This window comes from Apodemus sylvaticus, chromosome 1, assembly GCF_947179515.1.
Source record: "Apodemus sylvaticus chromosome 1, mApoSyl1.1, whole genome shotgun sequence".
Classification (NCBI taxonomy): domain Eukaryota; kingdom Metazoa; phylum Chordata; class Mammalia; order Rodentia; family Muridae; genus Apodemus; species Apodemus sylvaticus.
In genome coordinates, this window is record NC_067472.1 from 129,184,979 (window position 1) to 129,209,809 (window position 24,831).

At 51.0% G+C, this 24,831-nt stretch overlaps 2 protein-coding genes across 3 annotated transcripts in view; one reads left to right on the plus strand and one right to left on the minus strand.

Moving 5' to 3' along the window:
• Window positions 1-259: 259 nt before the first annotated feature.
• Window positions 260-15,799, plus strand: Hapln3 (hyaluronan and proteoglycan link protein 3). The gene is made up of 5 exons (XM_052160351.1): window positions 260-2,620; window positions 10,362-10,543; window positions 10,816-11,184; window positions 14,780-15,082; window positions 15,407-15,799. The coding sequence occupies exons 2-5, from the start codon at window positions 10,420-10,422 to the stop codon at window positions 15,688-15,690; spliced, it is 1,080 nt and encodes a 359-aa protein (XP_052016311.1). The 5' UTR covers window positions 260-2,620; window positions 10,362-10,419; the 3' UTR covers window positions 15,691-15,799.
• A 2,784-nt stretch (window positions 15,800-18,583) lies between these two features.
• Window positions 18,584-24,831, minus strand: part of Acan (aggrecan) — a 31,719-nt gene continuing 25,471 nt past the window's right edge. For both annotated transcript variants that reach the window (XM_052178352.1, XM_052178344.1), the window contains 5 exons: window positions 22,069-22,227; window positions 21,450-21,532; window positions 20,099-20,243; window positions 19,119-19,301; window positions 18,584-18,660 (listed from right to left, as the gene is read on the minus strand). In XM_052178352.1, coding sequence (XP_052034312.1) covers window positions 18,584-18,660; window positions 19,119-19,301; window positions 20,099-20,243; window positions 21,450-21,532; window positions 22,069-22,227 — 647 coding nt within the window. The remainder of the gene's footprint in view (window positions 18,661-19,118; window positions 19,302-20,098; window positions 20,244-21,449; window positions 21,533-22,068; window positions 22,228-24,831) is intronic.

A 24,831-nucleotide genomic window follows, 5' to 3' on the forward strand; every position in this document is an offset into this window, starting at 1 on the left:
TGGGTACAGTTAGGAGCAGGCTTTCCTGTCCTCCGAGCCTGACTCATGGCTTCCCGTCTCTACCTCTATACTGCTCTGGGAGGTTCCATTTTCTTTGTATTGGGGAGTGCTGCATTGGGAACTTTTTTTTTTTTAATAGAAACCCAACAAACCTGGCTTTCAGAGAAAAAGGGCCATAATAGACTGGGCATGGTGGGTGGGGTGGGGGAGGGGGAGGGGAGGGTGCTGTGTGGAAAGGAAGGGAGGGGGAGGGGTTGCCAAATAGGATTGTGGGCAATAGCATGCTGCTTCCTTGAGTCCATTGGTGGCAGGAAAGGGGGGCTGTGCCCTGCTCTGCAGAAGTGGCCAGTAGGAGCTATGCGGGCCCGTGCCTTGGTCGCCTTGGAGAGGGGTGGCTAGCTGGCTGCGAGGAGACTGCATGAAACAGCCTCCCTGGCTTTCAAGGTTTAAGTCCCAGCCAAGCTCCGGGAGCCACACGATGGCTCTCTGGGATGCAGAAGGGTGGCTGCTAGGCTGCTAAAGGGAGAGCCAGGAGGTTTGTCTGGAAGCACAGCAGGGACACTCCGCTGAGAGTGCTTCTTCCTGAGAGCTGTCCACTGTGGCCAGGGCCTCTTGTGGGTAGGGCAGAGTGAGAGGCTCAGTGGTGCTCTCACCTTAAACGAGAGATGGGAGACTGCTGGGCCCTGTGGGCATGTCAGCCGGAAGAAGCCTTCCTTGAGCATTTCACTGGAGTTCAGTGTGTGGTTGGAACTCAGGAATCTAGTCTTCATAGCCTTTGCTGGCCTCTCTCCTGGGGGGGGGCACTACCCCAGCCCTGATCCTGGCCTTCCCTGGGGACCAGCAGGCAATGGGAGAAGCATCCTTTTAGACATACTGTTTGGGACGGCTTCGCCTCCTGGGACCCACTACACAGGAGAGGAAGTGACACCTCTCCCCACCTGGCTCACACCACACAGTCTTTTCTGTGGGCCAGACTTTTTATCTGGGCTGCTGGGCAGGTGGGTGGATGGTGTGGGAGACGAGTACTGCCCAAGCTTGCTTCTTGGTTTCCTCTATGTCATCTTGTAAGTGTTGGCTACAGCCTTGGCAACGGCTCCTTTCTGGGACCCTAACTTAGAGTTCCTCACTTTGACTTTGTTTTGTTTCGTTTTTTTTTCTTTCCCTGTCTACAGTCTAGACGGCCATACTTGATATTCTCTCTGCTTACAGACCACTTGCTGTGACAATAGAGACCCTTCTGGCTGACCACAAGTCTGCTTCCAAAACCAGAGGCTGTTAGCTCTGAGCCTGCCTCCCCTCCTCTGTTCCTGGTTGGAATATGGGCGAGAGGCCTGGAACCTAAAGCCTCAGGACGGACAGTCTGCTTGTGCCTTAGTTCAGAGTGACACTGGGCCCTGGTACCTATAAAGTGGAAACAGGAAGGCTGAATCTGTGACATTGCTGGGACCACAGGGGAGTACACAGCACAGATGCCAAGCCTGGCCCAGCCACAGCCTCAGAGGCTCCTGGGAAGTTTCCTCATTGGTACTCTTATCCTGTTTATTTCCTCATTAGTACCTCCAGGCCTCCACTTCCTCCCTAACCTGCTGGGGGACAGCTCCCTTTGCCAATGTGCCTGGTATTCATTTTAGAGGCAACTTAGTTTAGACCACAGAAGTGGTGTTTTGGTTTGTTCCTGGCTGGGACACACACATACATACACACACACACACACACACACATTCTCTCTCTCTCTCTCTCTCTCTCTCTCTCTCTCTCTCTCTCTCTCTCTCTCTCTCTCTCTCTCTTTCACACACACATACACACACACACACACACACACACACACACACACACACACACACACACGGAGTCAGGGCTATCTGGAGTTGTGTTTAGAAAACCCTGGGCTCCTGACCCTGCGACCTTTCTCTCAGCCCTCGCTGAAAGACCTCCTTAGATTTCTCTGTTGAAACAACTAGGCCATGCAGGCCAGGACCTGGTCATTTTGGACAGGAAAGAAAACACCCTGTCCAAACAGAAGCATCCTGAGCAGTGGCTGCAAGAGGCCTCTGTTGAGGAGCGCCCCTCCTATCCTTGCTTACCCCCTCCCCCAGGACCTCCTGGGGTCTGTGTGTGTGGCTAGCCTTTATCTCCGCTCAGCCTCTGGCGGAGGTGGTCCCTCAGCTCTGGAGAAGCAGGCACAGATAACTCACTCCTGAACTATCCTGGGCAGTCACAGGCCACCCGCAGAGTGCTGAAGGGGCTTCCCTTTTTAGAAGCCTGGGTATTTTAATGGGACCTCCCACCTCTATAAACAATTCTCTGCCATCTCTCTCTTTCAACTCCTCCTCCAAGATGTGACAGCTACGACTCCTGAGTCTCCATTTCCTTCCAACCAGCAGCTCCAGGTTTCAAGTCTGGACTCCAGCTCTAACAGCAGCTACTCCCTGGGGGCCAGGCCTTTGGGATTGGAGGGAAAGGGACCGTGTACCTTTAAGGGGCTGGTCCGGTGGGAGCGCGGTGTTTGTTGGAAGCAGCTTCCTCTGGGCCATTCAAGATCCCAAATTCTTCTGCTGCATCAGACCTGGATAGCCTGTGGCCCCAAGCGTTTGAGCCTTCGAAGAGCTTGCTGGGGACGGTACACGTGGCTGGGGGTGGCTGTGTTTCGGGGATCTATGCATGCATGTTTTTCATTTCTCGCCTAGGGGACCCCGCGGTTGCCGAGAGAAAGGTGGGGATAGGAGACAGGAAACAGAGGCAGAAGGGACTGAGGGACTCATCTGCCGTGTCACCAACAGCGTAAGGGTGGCTGACTTGCGAGCGACCCTTTTGGGAACTACCAAGAAGTAAAACCGCAGCGAACCTCCAGGACCTTGAGGTCTCTTACCTTCTTGTCCTTGTCCTGGGTCGCTGCTCGCAGAGCTGATACGTAGATCGTATCAGCTCTGTCCAGGCATCCGTGGGATGCAGCAGCAGCCACCAGAGACCTTGGCGGGTGAAGTGGGGGAACTGAGTCCAACCTGCGTTGGGCTGAGCAGAGGATGCAGTGCTTTTAGTCTATTTTAAATACTTGGGGATAAAAATGCAGGATGCCTGGCAAGCACCTGGAGCACGCGCCTTACGTCCAGGAGTGCACTGGGGCAAACTCTGGGTGCAAGCTGGTCACATCCAAAGAGAAGGCCAGGGAGGAAAGGCATAATCCCTTGGATCCAGTCCTACCCCCACCTCATTGGGTGGTCACCAGACACCTGCGATCCTGCTGGGACAAGGGCCTCCAGGGCTGACCCAGGGAGCACCTCTGCTTGGTCAGAAAGGGTGCTGACCCAAAGCGATCTGCTTCCCATCAGCGGCTGGCACCAGGAGGCCTGGAGTGCTGGTGGAAAACGCCCGTTCTGGCGGGTGATGGTGGCGGAACTTCAAAGGTTTGGTAAAGCCTATTATTCTTAAGGGGGCGTTGATGTCAAATTTCATCCTGAACTAGCCTAGTGTATCTGGGGGGCAATCCTGCCCTCTACCGGTGTCTAAGGGACTAATACTCAACAGTGGCTCAGTCGCAGCGAGACTAAGGTAGAGGTGGCATCTTGTCCCTTCCCTGTCAAGACTCAGTTTAATTTTGTTCTCTTTGGACGCTTCTTGGGCAGCAGTGTCCCAAAACGGCAGAGGCCTGGTGATCATGGCTCCCCGAATTTCCTCTACACCTCAGATAATAGCCAGAGATAAAAACAAAGCTGTGGATCCACAGCTTTTCCTCAGCTGTGAAGAGAAGCTAGCGTGGCTGCCTCTCTCCCAGTTGCTCAGAAAGAAGAAAGATCACCCGCTGTTAAGAACAGTCACTGCTGCTGAGGTTCCAAAGAGTGTTTTCTGAGTGGCAGTGTGGACCCTTTTATGAATGAAGAGAACGAGGCTCAGACACTTGTTCAGGGGCAGACTGGTTGTAAGTGCACAGAGCCAGAACAGAATCCAAGTGTCGAAGCTTTGGTGTCAACGTCAGAAGGAGCTGTTCGCTGAGACAGGGTGGAGTAGCTGCCTATTCCTGCAGTGATAGAGGTGGTTAGACATTGCTTCTGACGCCCACCCAGGCTTCTGCTCTGTGGTTAATCTTAGCATTTTGGGGCCACCCTTGTCTTCAGCCTCAGAATTGGGGAGGCCCCACACATTCCAAGAGGCCAAGTGACTTGCCCAGGTTTACTCAGAAGGTAGGAGAGCCTCAGTTCAAAGCCAGTAAAATGGAATCTTCGGGTTTTATGAATTCTCCCCTGCCATGTGGTTTTTGGGCGCTGGGCACATCTTCTCTTGCTAACTTCTTTTATTGGTCCTGACACCTCCCTGGTGGAAGAAGGCTGCAGGGTTAGCCTCAGACTCTCTTACTTGTATAGTGCTAATAAAGCCAGACTGGAGTGGGGTCGGGTGCTCAGGGAAGCTGAGGTCAGAAGGGCTCAGGGGAGACTGTTCTTTGTGTTTGGTGTGTGTGTGTGTGTGTGTGTGTGTGTGTGTGATTTGATGACACACATTTGATTGGAGGTCAGAAGTCACTCAGAGCCATCCTTGAAGGGTGTAAATAAGATTCACACAATGCCTCCTCTGAAGATTCTTTGTCCTTCCTTTTTAAAAAGTCCAAGGGAGAGATATATGACAGGGCGTCTGGCCACCACATCGGCATTGGTTGCTCCAGCCTCTTTGGCTTCTGAGCTCTCCCTGCAATGCTCTTCTCCCAGAATCCTCAAGGCTCCCATCTTCTTGGAAGTCTTCCTGACTACTGGTCAAGGAACACCCAGAGCTCAGATGATGGCTCAGTCGGCAGAGTGCTTGCCCGGCACTCACAAAGCCCTGGCTTTCATGCCAGGCACCCCCAAAACAGGACATGGTGGCACACACCTGTGATCCCAGGCAGAGTTAGGAGGATCAGAAGTTCAAGATCACCCTCAGCAACATGAAGAGTTCAAGGCCAGCCTGGCCTACATGACACCCTATTTTGAAAGTAAATAAATAAGTAAGCACTCATCTTCCTGCTCCATCTTCCCCTGTCACTTGCAGTCCCACCTGTGCCTGTCATCACCTTTGTGACTCCGAGGCCCAGCAGCACTCTGATTTCTTTATTGCTTAGAACTCTACCTAGCTTGTGGTGGTGACACAGGCAATATTTGTGTTCCTAGCTCTTCCCTAACGGGAGCCTTAAGACATACATCTCAGCTCTACTGAGCTCCAGTTTTCTTGTCTGTACCGTGGAGACGATGGTTTTGACACTGGTGTTACTGTAGTCAGGAAGGTGTGCTGACAGTCAGAGGACAGGTCATAATTCACATCAGACAAAAAAGAATTCTACTCTGTCATTTTCTGGCTGTGTGGCCTTGGGGTAGTTGATTCATGTCTCTGTTTACTTGTGGAATGAATGGAGAGAATAAAAATTTCCTCCACAGTTATGGTTTGGGACCTTTTAGGAGAAGGTGCTAGATGAGAAGTTCATTTAAAAAACCAGGGAGCTTGTCTGGGGCTCAGGCTGGAGGCTGTGAGTGTTTTCAAGGTCTCCGAGGCTGGAAAAGAACTCATTCTCTGTGTTATTGGAAGGGAAAGCTTGTCGTAGAATTCTAGTGTTTCTGAGCTGTGGCTACCTTCTCTTTGGCTGAGAGAATGAAGGGTTACCAGGTCAGTGTAGTGGGGAATCGCACTGGCGCGGGAGTGGCTCTCCCCAGTACTTGAGCCTCTGGAAATTTCTGACTTTTGAGGTACTCCTCAGATTGCTGTTTGTTGTGTGAATTCTGATAAAGGCTGGCACAAAGCACCTAACTTCATTCAGCACATCCTTAGGTGTGCCTCGGCACCCGGACTCTTGTGGGTTGCTGTCCAGAGCTCAGAAAGCAAACACATGGGACATGTTTCTGAATCCTTGCTAAATCGAATTCCCAAATCAGCTTTCACCATAGCAACACAAGGATACAGGCAGGGTGAAGGGTTATGACCCATGTGACTGGCCCAAGGGAGTTTAGCACAGGAAGCCGTCTCATAAACCCAGGGGTCAGATGAAGAAATTCCAAGGCAATCCTGAATTTAAAAGAAAAAAAAAATAGAGGCGGGAAGTTGAACCTAGGACATCCTGCATGCCAGGCGTGTGGTCTACCTGGACCTGGGCACACATCTCATTTGGACAAATTTAGCTCCTTCTTTTCCTCCTCCTCCTCCTCCTCCTCCTCCTCCTCCTCCTCCTCTCCATCTTCTTTTTAGAGATCTCTTTATTTCAGGTGTGTGAGTGTTTTGCTTGCATGTATCTCTGTGTAGCACATTTGCCAGAAGAAGGTGCTGGATTCCCTGGAGCTGGAGTTGTAAGTTACCATGTGTGCTGAAAACCGAGCTGACTTTTAATGATCTTAGAGCGCTTTAGGGAGTTCATCAGGAACGAGGAAGCCTTGTCCCATGACAGAAAGACCTGCCCTCTGTCCCCGAGTCCTTCGAGAATGTGATACTGTGGGTCTTTTGCTTGCTTGTCTAACCTTTTGACATGGAGATACGACGTGGTCATCTACAGAGTTCATGTTCGAGAACCATGCAATCAAATGAAAAATTAAATAATTAAATACATACATAAATAAAAGTCACAGGCCTGGAGAGATGGCTCATCAGTAAAGAGCACTTTCTCTCTTTCCAGAGGACCTAAGTTCAGTCCCCAGCACCCATCTTGAGTGTCTCACAACTTGAGTTGTCTCACATCTTGAGTAACTCAAACTATAGGGGATCCAACACCATCTCTGGCCTCCATGAACACCTGAACACATACGGCACAACAAACCCCCAAATCTCATAATGTCTTCAATTAGTTTTATGATTTTGTGCTTGAGCTTCATTCTACAATCTCCTAAGACAGCACCATCAAATGGGGACCAAGTATTTATACACAGAAGCCTATAAGATAATGTCATAGAGTATGAAGTTAAGAATCTTCAACACAGGACCGGGCAGGGGTGGCGCACGCCTTTAATCCCAGCACTTGGTAGGCAGAGGCAGGCGGATTTCTGAGTTCGAGGCCAGCCTGTTCTACAGAGTGAGTTCCAGGACAGCAAGGACTATATAGAGAAACCCTGTCTTGAAAAACGAAACAAAAAAGAGTCTTCAACACAGCAAGGCTGAACTGTGTTCACAGATACTCAGAATGTGGTGGTTTAAGTTCAAGGGGACTTGTTCCTAGACCATTGTAGGTAGAGGATGTCCAGGCTGGAGGGGGCTGTGGTTCCATCTCTACCTGCTATGGTCTTAGCAGGTTGGAGAAAGAACATCAGGACACGGCCTCTCCTGGAGTTCTCACTGCAGGCCTGGACATTGTTGCACAGGGTATTTCTGCTCTTAAGCTGGTTTGCCCACATCTAGAAGCCCATTGCTGCAGGAGGAAACTGAGACCTGCTGGGAAGAAGTAAGCCAGGTGAAGATTATCATGATCTCCACTTCACAGCTGCAGACATAGCTCAGACTCACACAGTGAGGAGCAGTGAGCCTCTGATACCTGCATCTGGACACTCAACCAACCACAGAGAGATAGCCAGGTGGAAAAAAAGGATAGACCTTTCCCCCCTTGTCAGTAGTCCCCGAACGACACAGTATAACAGTTATTATACAGAATTAGAAATCAGTGATCTAGAGAAGACCCCGCGGTGTGCAGGAGAATATGTAGAGGCTATATGCCAGTGTGATGCCCCTTTATCTCAGAGAGTCCTTGCATAGTGGCACCCATGAGGGTCCTGAGAAAAACTGTCCACTAATACAGAGGGATGGAGATGGTTTGGAACAGGGCTCTTCCAGGTCCTGATCAGGAGGCTTTGTAGGTGTCAGCCAGGGTCTGTCTGGCTCTGGTGCATAGCATAGCTGCCTATGTGGCTCATGCTTTTAATCCCAGCACTTGGGAGGCAGAGGCAGGCAGATTTCTGAATTTGAGGCCAGCCTGGTCTACAGAGTGAGTTCTAGGACAGCCAGGGCTACACAGAGAAACCCTGCCTCAGAGGGAAAAAAAAAAAAAAAAGAGTGGCTTTGATCTTCAGCTCCCTCTGCATCCATTCCTCCTTTCCAGCAGGAACTAATAGTTCAGGGACCAAGAATGTTCCCTCCAGAGTCTGATTGCCCTCACAGGTCAGTATTTACTTTGCCTGCCCCTCTCTCTCCTCTCTCCCCTCTCTCCTCTCCCCTCTCCCATTTCCCCTCTCTCCCTCTCTCCCCTCCCCTCTCTCCCCTTCCTCCTCTCCTTTCTCCCCTCTCTCCCCTCCCTCCTCTCCCCTCTCCCCTCTCTCTCCCTCTCTCCCCTCTTTCCCCTCCCCTCCTCTCTCCCCTCCCCTCCCCTCTCCCCTCTCTCTCCCTTCTCCCCTCTCTCCCCTCTCTCCTCTCTCCTCTCCCCCCTCTCTCCCCTCTCCCCCTCTCTCCCCTCTCCCCTCTCTCTCTCCTCTCCCTCCTCTCTTCTCCCGTCCTTTCTCCCTTCTCTGTCCTCTCCCCTCTCCCCTACCCCCTTCTTTTTGGAGCCCCTGCCTCCTCTGGTCTTGTACACAGACATTCCCATAAGGCCACATGTTTGCAATCAGTGTGGCAATTGTGTCTTGCTTTGTCGGCACAAATAACACCCTGAGCATCCTCCCACATTCCTCTGCTATAATCACAGTTCTATTTGCAACAGCCTGGGGGAACTCTGCACTGAAGCCTCCTGCCTGCCTCAGGAAGGCTGGCTCTAAGACGTGAGTCTGACCCTTCTGAAGCCTTTCTTCTGCATTATCGGGGTGGAGAGCAGGGCGTCTGGGTTCACCTCCTCCCAAGGCTTTCAGACAGCGTCCCTCTCAGCTCCTTCTTCTCCCGTGTCAGTTAGCGGCTGGGCAGGAAATAGAATCCACTCCAGATGGTTGCAACAAGGAGATTTTAATCAAAGGGTCACTACTAGAGAACTATTGGGGTAACAGAGAAGTTGGAGGCTGCTGAGAGACAACGAAGGATGTGATCGCTGGGGTGGGAGGGGTGGCATCTTCTTTCTTCCACATCTCATCACCGCCTCGCAGAAGGCTGGGGGAGGGGCAGGGCAAGGGACCCACCGGGACAGATACATGACAACAGCGGACCTGGGATGCATGGGAACAAGTGGAGAGCATTCCTCATGCCTATCCCTGGCTACCTTCTAGTGTCCACGCCCTCCTAAGAGGACCAGTCTGTTCATTCCACCTCAAAAACTTCCCAGCCCCAATGTTCCTTTGGGTGTTCCCATCTTTAGACAAGGTCTTGTGTAGCCCAGGTGGCCACAAACTCCATTTATGATCTAGGATAGCCTTGAACTCTTAATCCTTCTTGCTTCTACCTACCCAGTACTGGGATTATAGGTGTGCACAAAACAAAATAAAATAAAACAAAATAACCAAACAAACAAACAAACAAACAAACAAACACTTTTGGGGAACCATTCATGTTGGTGGGTACTCAAAAGATGCAGCTGGCCCATGAGCTGTAGGTTGTTTATTTTGTTTTTAAAATATTATTCTTTGATTGCTAAGATTTTTTGAGGTAGAGGTAGGAAGATCAAGAGTTCAAGACCACCCTCTGTTACATGCTCAGTTTGAGGCAAGCCTGCGCTGTACGAAACCCTGGTGTGCTTTCTATTTTTTGGTTTGTTTTTACACTTCTTAAAAGAGTATGTGTGTATGTGTTGATATGTATGTGTGCATGTGTGTGTGTTTGTGTTCATGTGTACATGTATGTGTGTATGTGTGCATGTGGAAGTATATATGTGTGTATGTGTGTGCATGCCCATGTGTTCGTGTGTATGTGTGTGCATTGTGTTTGTGTGTATGCATGTGCACCTGTGTATGTACCTGTGTTAAGGTTAGAAAACATTGTGGAATAGGTTCTCTTCCACCTTTGTGCGGCTGCCGGAGATTGAACTCAGGTTGTCACATCCACACAGCAAGCATCTTTACAACTGAGCCATCTTACGCCACAAATGATTTTTGACCTTGATCTAGTCTTTAAAGTAGACTGCCACAATGTTACAGTCCTCCCCTCTGAAGACATCAGACATTTCAGTGTTGAAACAAAGTTTCCAGTGCAGACTTATTGTTACTAAACATGAAACTCGCCCTGCCCTGTTCTGCTCTGGTCTCTGTTTTCCTTAAAAAGTGCTTGCTATTCGCAACCTTTGAAATTCAAACAGCTTGGGCACGCTTCTCCTGCGCTTCTGTCCATGGATGCAGTTTTCCCCACTAGGCAGACTCTCTTCTAGCTTGTTTTTGCTGCGTGCTGCACTGTGTCCTGGCACACGGAGCTGCTCTGTGATGTGCTATTGAGGGTGTGTGTGAAGGGTGCTGAACAGAGGGATCCTGGCCCTATAGAGCAGGGCTTCTCTAATTGGCTTGTTTTTCTTCTCTCTGCAGTTTTCCCAGGGCCCAGCCTTATTCAAGATACTCTGGCACTGCCACCATCCTGGCCAGGATGGGCCTGCTGTTCCTTGTCCTTCTCTCGCCACTTCCCTGGGTTTGGGGACTTCCATTCTACAATGGCTTCTACTATTCCAATGGTCTGCATGGCAGAACCCTGGGCAATGGCTATGGGGAAGGTGGGTGGCTCGTAGGCCTGAGTCCTGGCTTCTGCTGTGATATGCAGGTTCTAGAAAATGTTTTTCCTTCCCCCAGCAACTAACAAGTGCCAATAGCACCTCAATAAGGAGTTGGGCCTGGAGATCATTTCCTGCATTTATGCCAGAATTCTGGCTAGGTTTGATCTTGTGCAGGTGGCTCTTTTTGCATCCTACCACACTTGAGGCTTGGGAAGAGGGTATGGGTGGCTTTGTAAGACCATTGTCCCATCTGTTCCCCACCTTGTCCCCAGGCCTATTCAATGGCATGAAGTTAGTGGTGGAGACCACCGAGGAGTCCCTGTTCAGTCACCAAGGAGCCAGCGTGACCCTGCCCTGTCACTACCACTATGAGCCAGCCCTGGCATCCCCGCGACGTGTGCGTGTGAAGTGGTGGAAGTTGTCAGAGAATGGCGCCCCAGAGCAGGACGTGCTGGTGGCTATCGGGCAGAGACACCGCTCCTTTGGGGACTACCAAGGGCGAGTTCAACTGAGGCAGGACAAACAGCAGGAAGTCTCACTGGAGCTTCGAGACCTTCGACTGGAGGACTCTGGGCGCTACCGCTGTGAGGTCATTGATGGCCTGGAAGACGAGAGTGGCCTGGTAGAGCTGGAGCTTCGGGGTGAGACCCTGAATGGTGCCTCTGGGACCCGAGGGAGGGGGAAAGGACCCAGAGAAGGCATATAGGCCTTTGTACTTTACACAGGTAAGCATGGCTAAGTCTTAAAACAACCCTGAGAGGAAGCTGTCGTGGCATCATGACCCTTGTTTTTCAGAGGAGGAAATGAGGAGAGATCAAGGAATGTGTTTAAGGTCATGTAGCTGCTAGGTGGAAGAGCTGGGGTTTGAACTCGGGGAGCAACTTCCAGAAGCCACTGCGGCCTATTCCCTGTCATTTAGTCCTGTTCAGAAAGAAAGAAATAGGAGCTGGTTCCATAGCTCATAGGGACCAGAGCTGAGGTCCCAGTAAGGTTAATCAGCAAGACATATGAACAAGGCACTTGTCAGGTCAGGTGACATGTGGCACTTGGCACTTGTCAACAAGGCAACTTTGTCACCAGGGGTTGACAGTGTAGGGACTGGTAGAGCCTGGGGTACACTGCTGAACCCCAGTCCATGTAAAAGAATCCACTTAATTTAGGCTAGTTGTGATATCAATTAAAAATGCGGGCCTGTTGCTGTTAGATTTTCATATTTAAGTATGAAATTTTGTATGTGTGGTGTGGAGGGTAAGAACCCAGGGTCTTGGGCATGCTAGCTAGGTACATGGTCTATGGGTGAACTATATAACCAGCCATTGGATTCTCTGGATTTTTATGTAAAACCATGTGCTTTTAGAAGAAAATGTAGTGCTTTTTGAACCAGCCAGACCCAGTGAACCAGGTATCTGGTGGCCCCAGTCTGAGACCTCTTTGTAGCCTGGGCTCCTTTGTATCTTGGGTGGGGGAGCAGTGAGCTCCTTTAACTCCATTTCACCCCACCCCAACTTTGGCCCCTAAGCAGGGCTCATCCCTGGAACCATGGTTCCAACAAACAAGGAAATAAGTGGGCAAGTGATAGCAGTTCTTTTGTTACCTGCCTTTAGAACTGAGAATGAATTTGCCTCCTGGAAAAGATCCCCGCCCCTGCCACTTGCAGGGCCTAGCAAGGGCTAATCTGCTCATTTAGACGGCTGGGTTATCAGAGGGAACAGTCGTCAGGGCTAACCTAGAGAGACAGGGAGCCCTCATCCCTGGGGCTGCAAGGAATGAGAACTCAGGGTAGGACCAGGTGTACAGTCACTAACTGTTGTACCGTCCAACCCCCACCCAGTTGGGGCCCATGAGCTTCAGTGCCCCTCAGCCTGGCTGTGTCAGGTGTCTGGCCACAGGGTCACATTTATTCAAGGTTCTGCCTCTAAATAACATGTGCCAAGGAGGGTCTCCTCCTGGCCCCTTAGCTTCATCTGTCTTGATATGGACTGAATGATACTTATACATTTTAAATTGGGCTGGGGATATATACATCAATGGTAGAACGGCAGCTAGTGTGAATGAAACCCTGGGTTCAACCCAGCTCACAACAAAAACAAACACATAACTTTTTATAAAGTAAAATTTCAAACGTGCACGATAACATGTTTGTTTCGTTTGTTTCTTTTTTCTTTTCTTTTCTTTTCTTTTTTTTTTTTTTTTTTGAGTAATGTTTCTCTGTGCGGCTGTCCTAGAACTCACTTTGCAGACCAGGTTGGCTTTGAACTCACAGAGATCTGCCTGCCTCTGCCTCCTAAGCGCTGGAATTAAAGGTATGCACCACCACAGCCTGCTCTGTGTTTTTGTTTTCTGAGACAGGATCTCATGCTGTAGGCCAGAGTGGTCTTGAGCTCATGGTAATCCTTCTGCCTCAGTCTCCTGAGTTCTGGTATTACAGAGATGAACCATCACATAGTAATTTTTGAGGGGAACGTATGTGACTTTCTTTTTGTTTTTGTTTTTGTTTTGTTTTCTGAGACAGGGTTTCTCTGTATAGCCCTGACTATCCTGGAACTCACTTTGTAGACCAGGCTGGCCTCGAGCTCAGAGATCCACCTGCCTCTCTGCCTCCCAAGTGCTAGGATTAAAGGCGTGCGCCACCACAGCTCGGCTGTGTGCGACCTTAAGAAGAAAGCCCTAGGTGTCTGTTCTTGGCCTCAGGCTTCTTACTTAAGAGCTTTCCCCACCCCTTCCTGCAGTTTTTATGTGCCCCTCTATATCCTAGGATGACCTTAAACTCATGGCAATCCCCAGTCTTAGCTTTCCGACTGCTGGGATTCTAGGCATGAGCCACCATACCCGGCTTCTTTTATTCTCTTAAGACATTTCCCCATTAAGAAGCCAGGCTTGGTGGCACAAATCTCAATACTTTGAAGGCTGAAACAGGAGGGTTTCAAGTTTGTGGCCAGCTTGGGTGACATGGGAAGACTCTGTCTTTGTCTTAGTTAGGGTTCTTATTGGTCAAAAGGAAGGTGGGGAGGAAAGGGTTTATTTCACTTACTCTTCCATAGCTCTGTTCATCATCCAAGGAAGTCAGGACAGGAAGTCAAGCAGGGCAGGAACCTGGAGTCAGGAGCTGATGCGGAGGCCATGGAGGGTGCTGCTTACTGGCTTGCTCCTCACAGTTTGCTCAGTCTGCTTTTTTCTCTTTTTCATAGAACCCAGGACTGCCAGCCTAGGGGTGGCCCCACCCACAGTGGACTGGGTCCTTCTCATCCTTATCACTAATTAATAGATGCCTTACAGGCCTGATTACAGCCTGATCTTATTGAGGTTCCCTCTTCTCAGAAGATTTTAGCTTTGGTCAAGTTGACACGAAATTATTCAGCCCAATTCTTCAAAAACCAACCAACCAACCAATTAACCAACCAACCAACCAACCAACCAACCAACCAACCAACCAATGTGTGTTCACTAAATGACATACACAGCTGGCCTTTTCTGTCAGGTCTGAAAATGAAACTGCCTCAGAGGGGCCTGGGAGATGGCTCAGTGGGTAACGGTACTTGTGGCTAAGCCTGGTGATGTGAGTTCAATCCCCAGGACCCATATGATGGAAAGGGTAACTGATTTCTATAAGCTGTCTCTCGATTTTTATACATATGCCCTTTCCCCAACAAACAAACAAACAAACAAACAACAAATACAATTAGAGAGATGAACCAATTCATAAATCAAAAGTATTCACCTGTGTCCCAAATGCAGAACGTTTTAAAAGACTAAGCCTTGAGCTCACTACAGGCCCAGTACCACACAAAGCCATGAGGGTGAAGTGATTTATGGGCTTGGTGTCGGGAACTTAAGCAGTTAACAGGTAAATTAATGTATACTTGAGGATGTTCAGATGTAGCCTGCGGACACAGACAGCCTGTAGGACTGTGAGAGGAGCCAAGCCTCCCTCCTGGAGCCCAAAGCACAACTGCATGGTCTTGTCTTCTATCTTGTTCTACAGTCAGGGATGTCGCTTGATGGATTAATTGCAAGTCAATATATACTTTCTGGGAACTCTGCTCACATTTAGGAGAAAGGTGAGAGGCGGGGGAAGGCTCCTCTTGGGCTTAAGTAGTGGACAGGAACTCGGAGGTTTGCTGAGCTATCTGAGCCAGCAGAGTCTGTGTTTTGGATGCACAGTGCATCTTGGTGGGGGTGAGAAGCTCCTGCCTCTTCCTTCCGACTCCTCTGAGACCTTCCTTCCTTCCTTTCTAGGTGTGGTTTTCCCCTACCAGCCCCGCGAAGGTCGCTACCAGCTCAACTTCCACGAGGCCCAACAGGCCTGCCGGGAGCAGGGTGCTGTGGTAGCCACTTTTGAGCAGCTTTTCCGAGCATGGGAGGAAGGCCTAGACTGGTGCAATGCAGGCTGGCTACGGGATGCCTCCGTGCAGTACCCTATAGCGCTGCCCCGGCAGCCCTGTGGAGGCCTGGGTCTGGCGCCTGGAGTTCGCAGCTATGGCCAGCGCCATCCCCGCCTGCATCGTTATGACGTCTTCTGCTTTGCTGCTGCCCTTAAGGGTGAGTGGAATGGCCGGGCACAGGCCTGCCCTGCCTGAGGGAGGGCCTGTGGAGCTTCCAGAACCCTCTGCCCTTCTCTGCCTGCCTGACCTGGCCTGACTGGTTCACTTTGGGTGGGTGCCCACTCAGAATGCAATTGGGGCGTACAGAAATGACTAGAGCAACCCCAGTCCTACGGCCGGGATGATGGCGGGATGAGGCCTGCAAAGGTAGCCCTTCAAAGTGTCCAGTACAGATTCCCATAAGGCAATTCCTCCCTGCCCGTGGCAGGCTCTGCTGCTTTCTGTCCTGTATAGCAGCACTTAAATGGTCCATTTCCCACAGGGCAGGTGTACTACCTGGAGACCCCTGAGAAGCTGACTCTGCTGGAGGCCAGGCAGGCCTGTCAGCAGGATGACGCACAGATCTCCACGGTGGGCCAGCTCTTTGCTGCTTGGAAGTTCCGTGGCCTGGATCGTTGTGATGCTGGCTGGCTGGCAGACGGAAGTGCCCGCTACCCCATCGTTCACCCCAGACCTAACTGTGGCCCCCCTGAGCCTGGAGTACGGACCTTTGGCTTCCCAGATTCCCACACCCGCTATGGCGCCTACTGTTACCGCCAGCACTAGCATGGCGGCCAGCTGTGCATCTGTCCTGCCGCTGACTTCCTGGGCTGAGTGTTTATCAGGTGGACTGTTGTTCCTTCTGGGTTGGGGAATTGCTTGGATAGTTTTATACTTCCCGACTTAAACATTTTAAAAGTTATTATTATTATTATTTTAATAGATCCAACTCTTAATTCTCTTGGCATCCTTCTCTGGGGTATTTGAGGTCCACTGTGCCATGTTCTGGCACAGCTGACATCCCTACTTAAGAAAACTGATGCTCACCGTGGACAATGGCTACGACTAGCTCTCTTTCCTCAGCTTATAGGTGGCAGAAGGCTGAGCATTGACTCCTTAAATTTTTGCACAGGATCTTCAGACTTGTGGGTGAGGACTTAGGCAAGAGAGAACTTTTGTTCTCCTGGTTCCAAAGAGTCTAGGTATCCTTTCCATGTCCCCTGCTTGGGGACTCTCTGGGTGTGTGTAACCTTATCAGGCCAACAAATGGTGCTATGATTCCCTTCCTTCCTTTCCAGCTGAGCCCTGTATCTGACCCTTTGTCTCCTTAGTCTCAGGGACTGGGGATGCCAGCCCTGGGTCAGCATGGGATAACTTCTGCCCTCTGTCTTCCCCTGGGCTACCCGTGCATGCTAGTTTGGTTTGGCCTTGTCTAACCTACAGCATACCTGCCTCAGGTTGCTGGCCCAGTCGCTGGAGATCTGGTTCCCTTCTTCACTTTCTCCACCCCATGATGGCCCAGTTTTGAGGGTCTCAGGAGAAGAGAGTAGGAGGGGCCTTTCCTGAAACAGGGGCTCTTGTGCTTTTCTAGAGGATCTCAGAGGCTGAGGACCCGAGGAGTCTTTATTTCTCTCCCTCACAGTGCTTCCGGGAACCAGACCTGTATTTCATCCAGATGTCTCCTGGCGCTTAACCATCAGGGGATTCGTCAGTTTTTATTTTCTTCTTTTTTAAAATTGGTATGTGTGCATATGTGTATATATATCTTTTTGTGTGTATATGTGTGTGTGTCTCTGTATGTGTGTGCCTTTTTCTGTGTATGTGTGTGCATGCATGCATGTGTTTGTGTGTATGGACAAGTGTGTGCAGAAGCCTGCAGAGGCCAGAAAGGGCACTGGATCCCCGGGAACTAGAATTACCTGTGGGTTGTGAGCCACTTGACACGGATGCCCTGCGGGAGCAGCAACGCCCTCTTAGCCCCTTAGCCATCTCTCTGGCCCCTAAGTCGGTTTCCTTTTGGGGAAAGGGAGAGGAGCAGGGATTAAGACAGTCTCACATAACCTGTGCTGGTCTTGAGCTCTCTGCATAGTTAAGGATGGCCTTAGACTCCAATCCTCTTGTTCCCCAGTGCTGGGACTACATGTCTACACCATCATGCGTGATTAACAGCTTCTGGGAATTTGTTAAAAATTCAAGTTCCCCTGCCTCACTCCAGTGTGTTATCTCAGCCCTTCAGGCAACATGCTACCCCATTTTGCTCGTGGAGATCGAACCTAAGGTCTTACATATCTGTTAGTCAGGCACTCGCCCACCAAATTATTCAGACTATCTCACCACCCAAGTAGCTGGGATTACAGGCTATTTAAGTCTGGTGCATCTAGTCTCTCTGAGTACTTCTTTTGTTGTTTTGAGACAGGGTCCTACTATGTAGCCTAGGCTAGCTCCAGGCTTTCAGTCCTCCTGTCTCAGCTCATTGAGCCTCATGGCTTATCTTAAGTTTCCAGTGCGCCCATCTGCAAACCTGCTCCAAACCACCGAATAACACAGGGGGACAAGCACGTTCAGGCACACACACAAATAGGTCATATGTGTTCACACAAACACTCTGTATTCACACACTCTCAGAGTCCGAGAGAGGATCCATCAAACGTGTCATTTTGACAAGGCAACTAGCTGTTACTGAGCACACACACTCAGGTGTGTGTGACTCACACACCACTCTGGAGTCATGTGATCCAAGTGTGACTCCATAGAGGTCCCAGATCATGGTCACCTGTCGATTAAATAAGATGTAGAATAGATTTTATTTTATTTTATTTTTTTTTTAAAAAGGGAAAAGAAAAGAAATAGATCTCTTCCAATGTCTTTATTATTATAATTATCATAATCTTTAGTTTTCAAAAATATAAATAGGTGCACGGAACACTGGTGCCTGCACCGTCCCGGGGTGGGGAGAGGGAAGGGGACGGCGGAGCACCCTGGGAAGGAAGTGCCCCTACCCAGTCCAGCCGAGAAATGACACCTGCTAGGGTGGTTGACCCAGATGAAAGGTCCCTAGGAGAGGGGCCGGAGGGACTATGGCGTCCCTTCCCTTTGGCCAGCCTGCTCCCTGCCCCAGGCTCCTTCCCTCATAGATGGCACAGACCTCTGTTCCTTTTGTCCAGCACAATAAGCGGTACTTTGCCTCTTCTGAGTTCTTCAAGCGCTGTGGCCCGCCCTGCCCCTCCCTCCCTGGCCTTGCCTCCTTCCAGCTCCTCCTCTGCCCCCCTAGCTCTCCCTAGAGGAGAAGTAACCAACCGGTGTACTAATCTTGGGTAAAGTCAGGAAACAACAACAAAAAATAATCTTCTTTATTTAATTTAACCCCTTACTTCTCACCCTGTCCCTGCACTGGTCTCTGGAAAGGCACGGTGGGAAATCAAAGAAATGTCTCTAAACTCAGTCCACGGGTTACAGTGAATTTGCTTTGGCATTTTTTTTGGGGGGGGGGAGAGGGGGATAAATTAGATGCAGCTTGGGTGATACGGGGAGTGGGGCACACACAATGTGGGGTTTTTTCCTTCTTTAATGGATTCCTTATATGACAAAAAGCGACAAGAAGACACCATGTGGGTGGGATGCACGGTCAGCCTGGCTGGCCGCTGGGCTCAGCATCCTGGGCACATTATGGAAGCTCGTCTCAGTGGCCCATGCTGGGGCGGCTCCTCCGTGTGGGTCTCAAGCTCCGCTTCTGTAGCCTGTGCTTGTAGGTGTTGGCTGTAGCAAAAGGGAGGTGGGAAGAAAACGGTGAGAGGGGAGGAGGCAGGGCCAACCTTAGACTCTGCGCACGCACGCACGCACGCACGCAGCCTTTCCACGTGGACGGGAGCCCCTCCCTGTGCATTGTGGGCTTTGGAATGTAACTCAAAGCTGCTACCACCCTGCTCCCCTGGGATGAATTTCTCACTAAACCTCCTTAGGCTCAGGAGACAGTCCCAGCCCAGGCTACAGCTTTCTTATCTCCTGTCAGGGAACAGTAGCATTCTCTGTGGTGGGGACCAGTGTTCTTTTGATGGAGAGACCCTCCATACCTGCCCTGTGTGGCTTAGCCCCTAGCATGGTATGGCACCTGCAGAACAGTGCCAGCTCCCACTCTGCTCTGGGGAGAGCGAAGAAGGCCCTGTCGGTGGAACCTGACTCTGTGCCATGCGAGGGACCAGGGGGACAATGCTCACGGTCTGTGCAGGTGATTCGAGGCTCTTCCCAGTGCCCACTGGGCTGGCACCGGATGGTGGGCACGTGGCGCTGGACAAAGCCCTCAGTACACTGATACCGCACCAGGGAGCTGATCTCATAGCGATCCTTCTTCTGCCCGAGGGTTCTGGCATGCTCCACCACTGGGGGGTCTCCACAGGCCACTGGGGGCACAAATGTCTTTTAGGAAGGGATCTCATGAGATCTTCTGTGATGACCCGTGTAGGCAGAGACAAGGTTATCCCAGAACCCATGGTATGATGAGAAAGGAATTAGGTTGTGCTACCCAGTGCTGAGTCTGGTCTGCTGGAAAAATGCAGGACTAAGAATCCTGAGATACTCAGTTCTAGCATCTGGATTCCTTGGTGGCACTGGGAGGCAGGAAGAGGGTATAAAAGTAACCTTGAACAATGGGGAGAAGATGGGGAAAGAGGACAGTCCCATGAGACACCTGTGACTTCTTTATGAAAATGTCTAAAGCTGGGAAAAGTGGGGCCCAAAGGAGGCCCGAGGACACAGGCTGTGAGGAGAAGCCCCAGGCCAGGTTCTCTAAGCACTGTGATGCCCGTGGTCTTAAAGGGCAAGCATCCAGGCTTTGATTCTGTGATTAGCAATTGTGGCGCCCCAAAGAAAGGGTGGTCCACCCAGAGGCCATTATGGGTGACTTTCTGTTGCTGACATCTGAGGGACTGACATGCTGTGAGGAGCCTGCCCTCTAGCCCAGGACTCTCATCTCCTCTTTGTCCTCGTGAAAGGTCCCCAGGAGTCTCCTTGCTCTTGCCAGTGGCCCTAGGATGCTGATGCCATGAGAGGCCCTCACATGGGCATCCATGGGCCTCTTGAGGATGCTCCCACAGCCCCCAGTATCTAGGGGATGAGAGAACTCGCTCAGGTCACATAGCGAGCAGCTCCCTTGCAGCCGGGGTCTTATTCCTCCCCCCTCCTCCCGAGCCTTTCTTACCCGTGCCCTTTTTACACGTGAAGGGCAGCTGGTAATTGCAGGGGACGTCGTTCCATTCGCCTCTCTCATGCCAGATCATCACCACACAGTCCTCTCCGGTGGCAAAGAAGTTGTCAGGCTGGTTTGGACGCCACTTCTCAAATTGCTGTGGAAAGGCGAGGCAAAATGGTAAGGGAAGGGCTGACGTAGTATGGCTTGGCTTGACCACCTCACTTCCTTCCCAATCAGCTCCCCCATCTCCTTTTTCCTTTCCTTCACCGGACATCTGGGTTGTAAGGCACCCGCAAAGGCTGCTGGGAATCTGATCTGATCAGGGTCATCCTGGATGCTGTGGATCCTAGATTAGGCACCTGGTCACATAGCCTGACTCTGGTCCTTTTCAGGAGCTCATAACCCCCAAGGCTTCATTCCTCATAGGGTTCAGTGTTTCACTGACATTTACTGATTTCTCTTTTAAAAAAATTTTTTTTTACTTTATTTACATTTCAAGTGTTATCCCCTTACCCCGGTTTCCCCCCTCCCAGAAAAACACCTATCCCATCCCCCTCCCCCTGCTTCTATGAGGGTGTTCCTCTACCCACCCACCCACCCACTCCTGCCTTCTTGCTCTCAATTCTCCTATGCTGGGGCAGCTATAGATCCTTCATAGGACCAAGGACCTTTCCTCCCATTGATGCCTGACAAGGCCGTCCTCTACTACATATATAGCTGGAGCCTTGTGTACTCCTTGGTTGGTGGCTTAGTCCCTGGGAGCTCTGGGGGGGGGAGGGAGTCTGTTTGGTTGATATTGTTGTTCTATGAGGTTGTAAACTCCAGCAGTTCCTTCTGTCCTTTCTCTAACTCCTCCATTAGGGACCCTACACTCAGTGCAATGATTGGCTGCGAGCATTCTCCTCTGTATTTGTAAGGCTCTGGGAGGGCTCTCAGGAGACAGCTTTATCAGGCTCCTTTCAGCAAGCCTTTCTTAGCATCCACAATAGTGTCAGAGTTTAGGGCCTGTAACTGGGATGAATCCCCAGGTGAGAGAGTCTCTGGATGGCCTTTCCTTATTTACTGACTTCTTACACTGTCTAGTGATCTATATATTTTATGCTTTGAATAGATACTAGTCCTTTGCCCATAGGAAACTCAAATGTCACACACTTTTCACAGTGGCTTGCTGTCACACCTTCATTTCCTTCTGGCTCCTTCTCCCATCTTATACCTTCCTTCCTGAAGTCCTATCCTGAACCCATCCTATGGGTTCCTGCTTGCGCTCTCCTGATAGCCTCTGCACAGTGGGTTTGCATCAAGATTTGATGCATGTTGTTCCTGGGGTCTTCCTCCCACTCCTTATTCTCTGGGAACTCACCAGGGAGTGTCCGTCAGACCAGCGAAAGTCCCCTTCGATAGTCCTGTCATTCAGACCGATCCACTGGTAGTCTTGAGCATTTTCTGAAACAGGAAGATAGGCTTGCACTTGATGTGAGGTACTCTGCACTGTCTGGGGACTGGAACTCACGGAGAGAGAGAGGAAGGAGGCAAGTGGTTCCTAGCAGCATGCCACTAGCTTCTAGGGACTTTGAAAGGGCCTCAGGACGTGCATGTTTGTGGTATATATTGGAATACCTCCTCAGGCTGGTATAGACAGGAGATAGCTACAGGGTTAACCTGGGGTGGCTCTGACTGGCAGGGCCTGCCCTCCTGGGTCAGCTGGGACTGCTGTCTCAGTGACCTGTGCCTTTTCTGAGGAAAATGTGGGAACATTTGACCTTCTTCCAGCTCCCTGCCCCGCAGTGTAGCCAACCTGCACCCTCTTTCTCTGGCTCTGCCTCCCTCCCTCCCTCCCTCTTTTTCTGCCATGCTGGACCTTGTACATGCAAGGTTCGCGCTGACCACTGAGCTATGACCCTGACCTCCAGTCTGCTCAGTTCTGACTGGTAAGGTTCTTTTCTCTCAGTGCTGTGTCCCTCAGCCCCTGCCACACTCACTGTTGACGAACTCCTGTTCCTCAGGAGTGACAATGCTGCTCAGATGTGACTGCTGCTCCCGACACCGCCTCTCCGCATCCACCCAGGTCTCGCGGTCAGGAAAGTGGCGGTAACAGTGGCCCTGGAACTTGGTCCACCCCTCCTCACATTGCTCCTGGTCTGCAACACAGGTCATGGACTTGAACAGGGGGCAAAGCCAGTTGGGAGTGTGGTCACTGCCGGTCTTGTGGCATGGACTTCTATGTTTAGTATGCTGTGCCCTGGGTCTTATGTCATAGACCTTTCTGTTTAATGCCCCTTAAATGCTGTGCCCTGGAGGGACATGACGGGCTCAGCTAGAGAGAGGCTCAAGTAGGAAGCCAGTAGCATCTGAGTTTTGGAAGCCTCCGTGTGCATGCCACCTGGGAAAGGATCTTTTCTTTCTCTGAGATAGCGCCTTGGCTCCCAAGATTTCCTCCCATGGATGGATTCATGCCCTGCATGGGTGGGTAGAGGCCTGGCAGGGTCGAGCAAGCTTGTGGGGACAAAGGGACAGTCTGATGAGAGGTTTTGAAATTTCACTGAGGGGTTCTGGGAAAAGGAGCTGTGGGTGTTAGGGGGAGGTCAGAGAAGAGGATGGGCATAGAGGGGCTGGTACCCTCTTCCCCACAGAATCTTGTGTGAGGCCAGACACCCTCAAGAATAACTCTTGGGAGTCTAAAGAAGACCAAGCTTTAGGCCGCGGATCTGAGCTGGTTGCCGTTGTTATTAGTTTGATTCTAATTATTTTGTGCAGTGCTGGAATGAAATCCGGGACCTCAGGCATGCTTGCTAGGCAAGTGTTTCTGCCCCAGGTCCCTGAGTTGGCTCTTGCAGAGCTCCACCATGGTCTCATCTGGAACAGATGCTGTGTGCTGGAGGAGGGCCTGGTTTGGAGTCTTGGAGTGGTCTTTAGGGACAGAGGTGGGGACATCTTGGGGCAAGCTCATCAGGAGCAGAAGAGGAGATTGTGAACCAACTGCCTTCAGTGGCACATGGGTGACTGCAGGCTGGCCCTGGTGGAAGAGTTGCTACCTCAGGCCTGGAAAGAAGCCTCCTCGTTAGGACTCCTCCTCCTCTGTGAGAGCCAGTAGTTAAACATCTGTCAGTAGAACACTGGACAAAAGGAACTCTAAACCCATCTCTTGTTCCTTCTTTGCCTGGAGCTCCATGGAGGAGAGGGCCCTGGGACTCAGGGAGCTCATAGATATCTCAGGGTGAGAGGCAGCTTCCAATCTAGGTGGTTTCAAAGTCTACCTGTTCCAGGAGGACAGGGATTTTCCCCAAGGGGAAGGGGTCTTCTTGGGCAAAGGGGTACGTGCTTGGAAAGGCTGGAAAGGGAAAGAGGGGGAGCAGAAGGTTGGCCGTTGGAGAAGAAAGAGGCAGAGTAGGGGCCAGGAGGAAGAGGGTCCCCTTATACCAGTGCCTTCCTCAAGAGTCAAGATAAACATTTGGAAAGAGGCCAAGGAAGCCTCAGAGGATGCCCAACACTGAGACAGAGACACCATCCCGGGCCTGTGGGCCAGGACTTGTGCCACCTCAGAACCTGAGGGCTGAGCTGGGCATGTAGGGCTATGAAGGAGCTGGGCATGGTTGGGAGGACCATGCCAACACAGGCAGTGAACATAAGACAGACTTCCAAAAAGGCTGGAAAAAGCAGTGATACCCAAGACAAGGCACAAGATTCCATGAGGCATTGCATCCGGGTTGTGATAGAGCCTTGTCCTGCTGGGCACTCAGGCCTAGGGCTCAGGTGGGTGGCCCTGGAACCACTTTCCTGTCTATAAGGAGGTCTAGCCCGGCCCCTGCTGTTTCCCAAATGAGTTCCAGAGCTGTTGTCTGTGTGGATGTTCCAGACCTTTCTCCCAAGTGGCATCTTGGAGGGAAAATCCTTGTACTCTCTATTTCTGCCCAGCTGAGACCTCGTGCACCTGACTTCTTGGGGTGTAGACAGAAGGCAGGAGGCTGCAGGGAAGATGAGTGTCCCAGCCTTACCACAGAACCCTAAATTTGTCCATCAGACATACCCTCGGCAATGCCTCCAAGGAATGTGTAATTCTTATTACCCCCTCACACTGTTCAGGATCAAAGGGAGATTTACCAGGAGTTTCAGCTGCTTTCTGGAAGTTTCTCTAACAAGAGTTTGTTGAAAAGGGTTTTGAGTCCATGCACACTGCCAGCTTTCTGTGAACCATTTCCGCCAGTACCCTAATGCCCCAGGCTTCCTTTTCGGCACTGGGAATGCATGAGGCCAGAGAGGCTGGCGTGAACTTAGAAAGCACCAGCAGTGAGAATGCTGGGTGTCAGCCTGGTCCTGCCTAGGGCTCCTGGCTCACAGACTCAGAAGCAGAGGTGCTGACAAGGCCCATCAGAGGAAACTCAGCCCCTGAGCCTTGCAACCAGACTGCTCTTCCAGGCTAGCCTTTTGCTTTGTACGAGGGAGCCAGAAAGAAAGCACAGACCGGCGTAGTACTGGGAAGGCAGCCGCCATGGTGTGATGGAGAGAGAGTGACATGCACAGTCCCTGTTCATGCACGATTGGAGCGTACTGGTGACAGAAGTCCTCTCAGGTTGACCAACCACAGCCTCATGCCAGGAGAAGAGGAGGACATCTTGGTTAGCATGGTATTGTGGCTCCCCAGGGTCATGGAAAGGATGTGAAACTCCCACAGAGAACACAACGAGACAGTGCCCATGATCATGCTGAGAAGATCTGTGGCCATCAGTAGAGCGATAACCCACTGA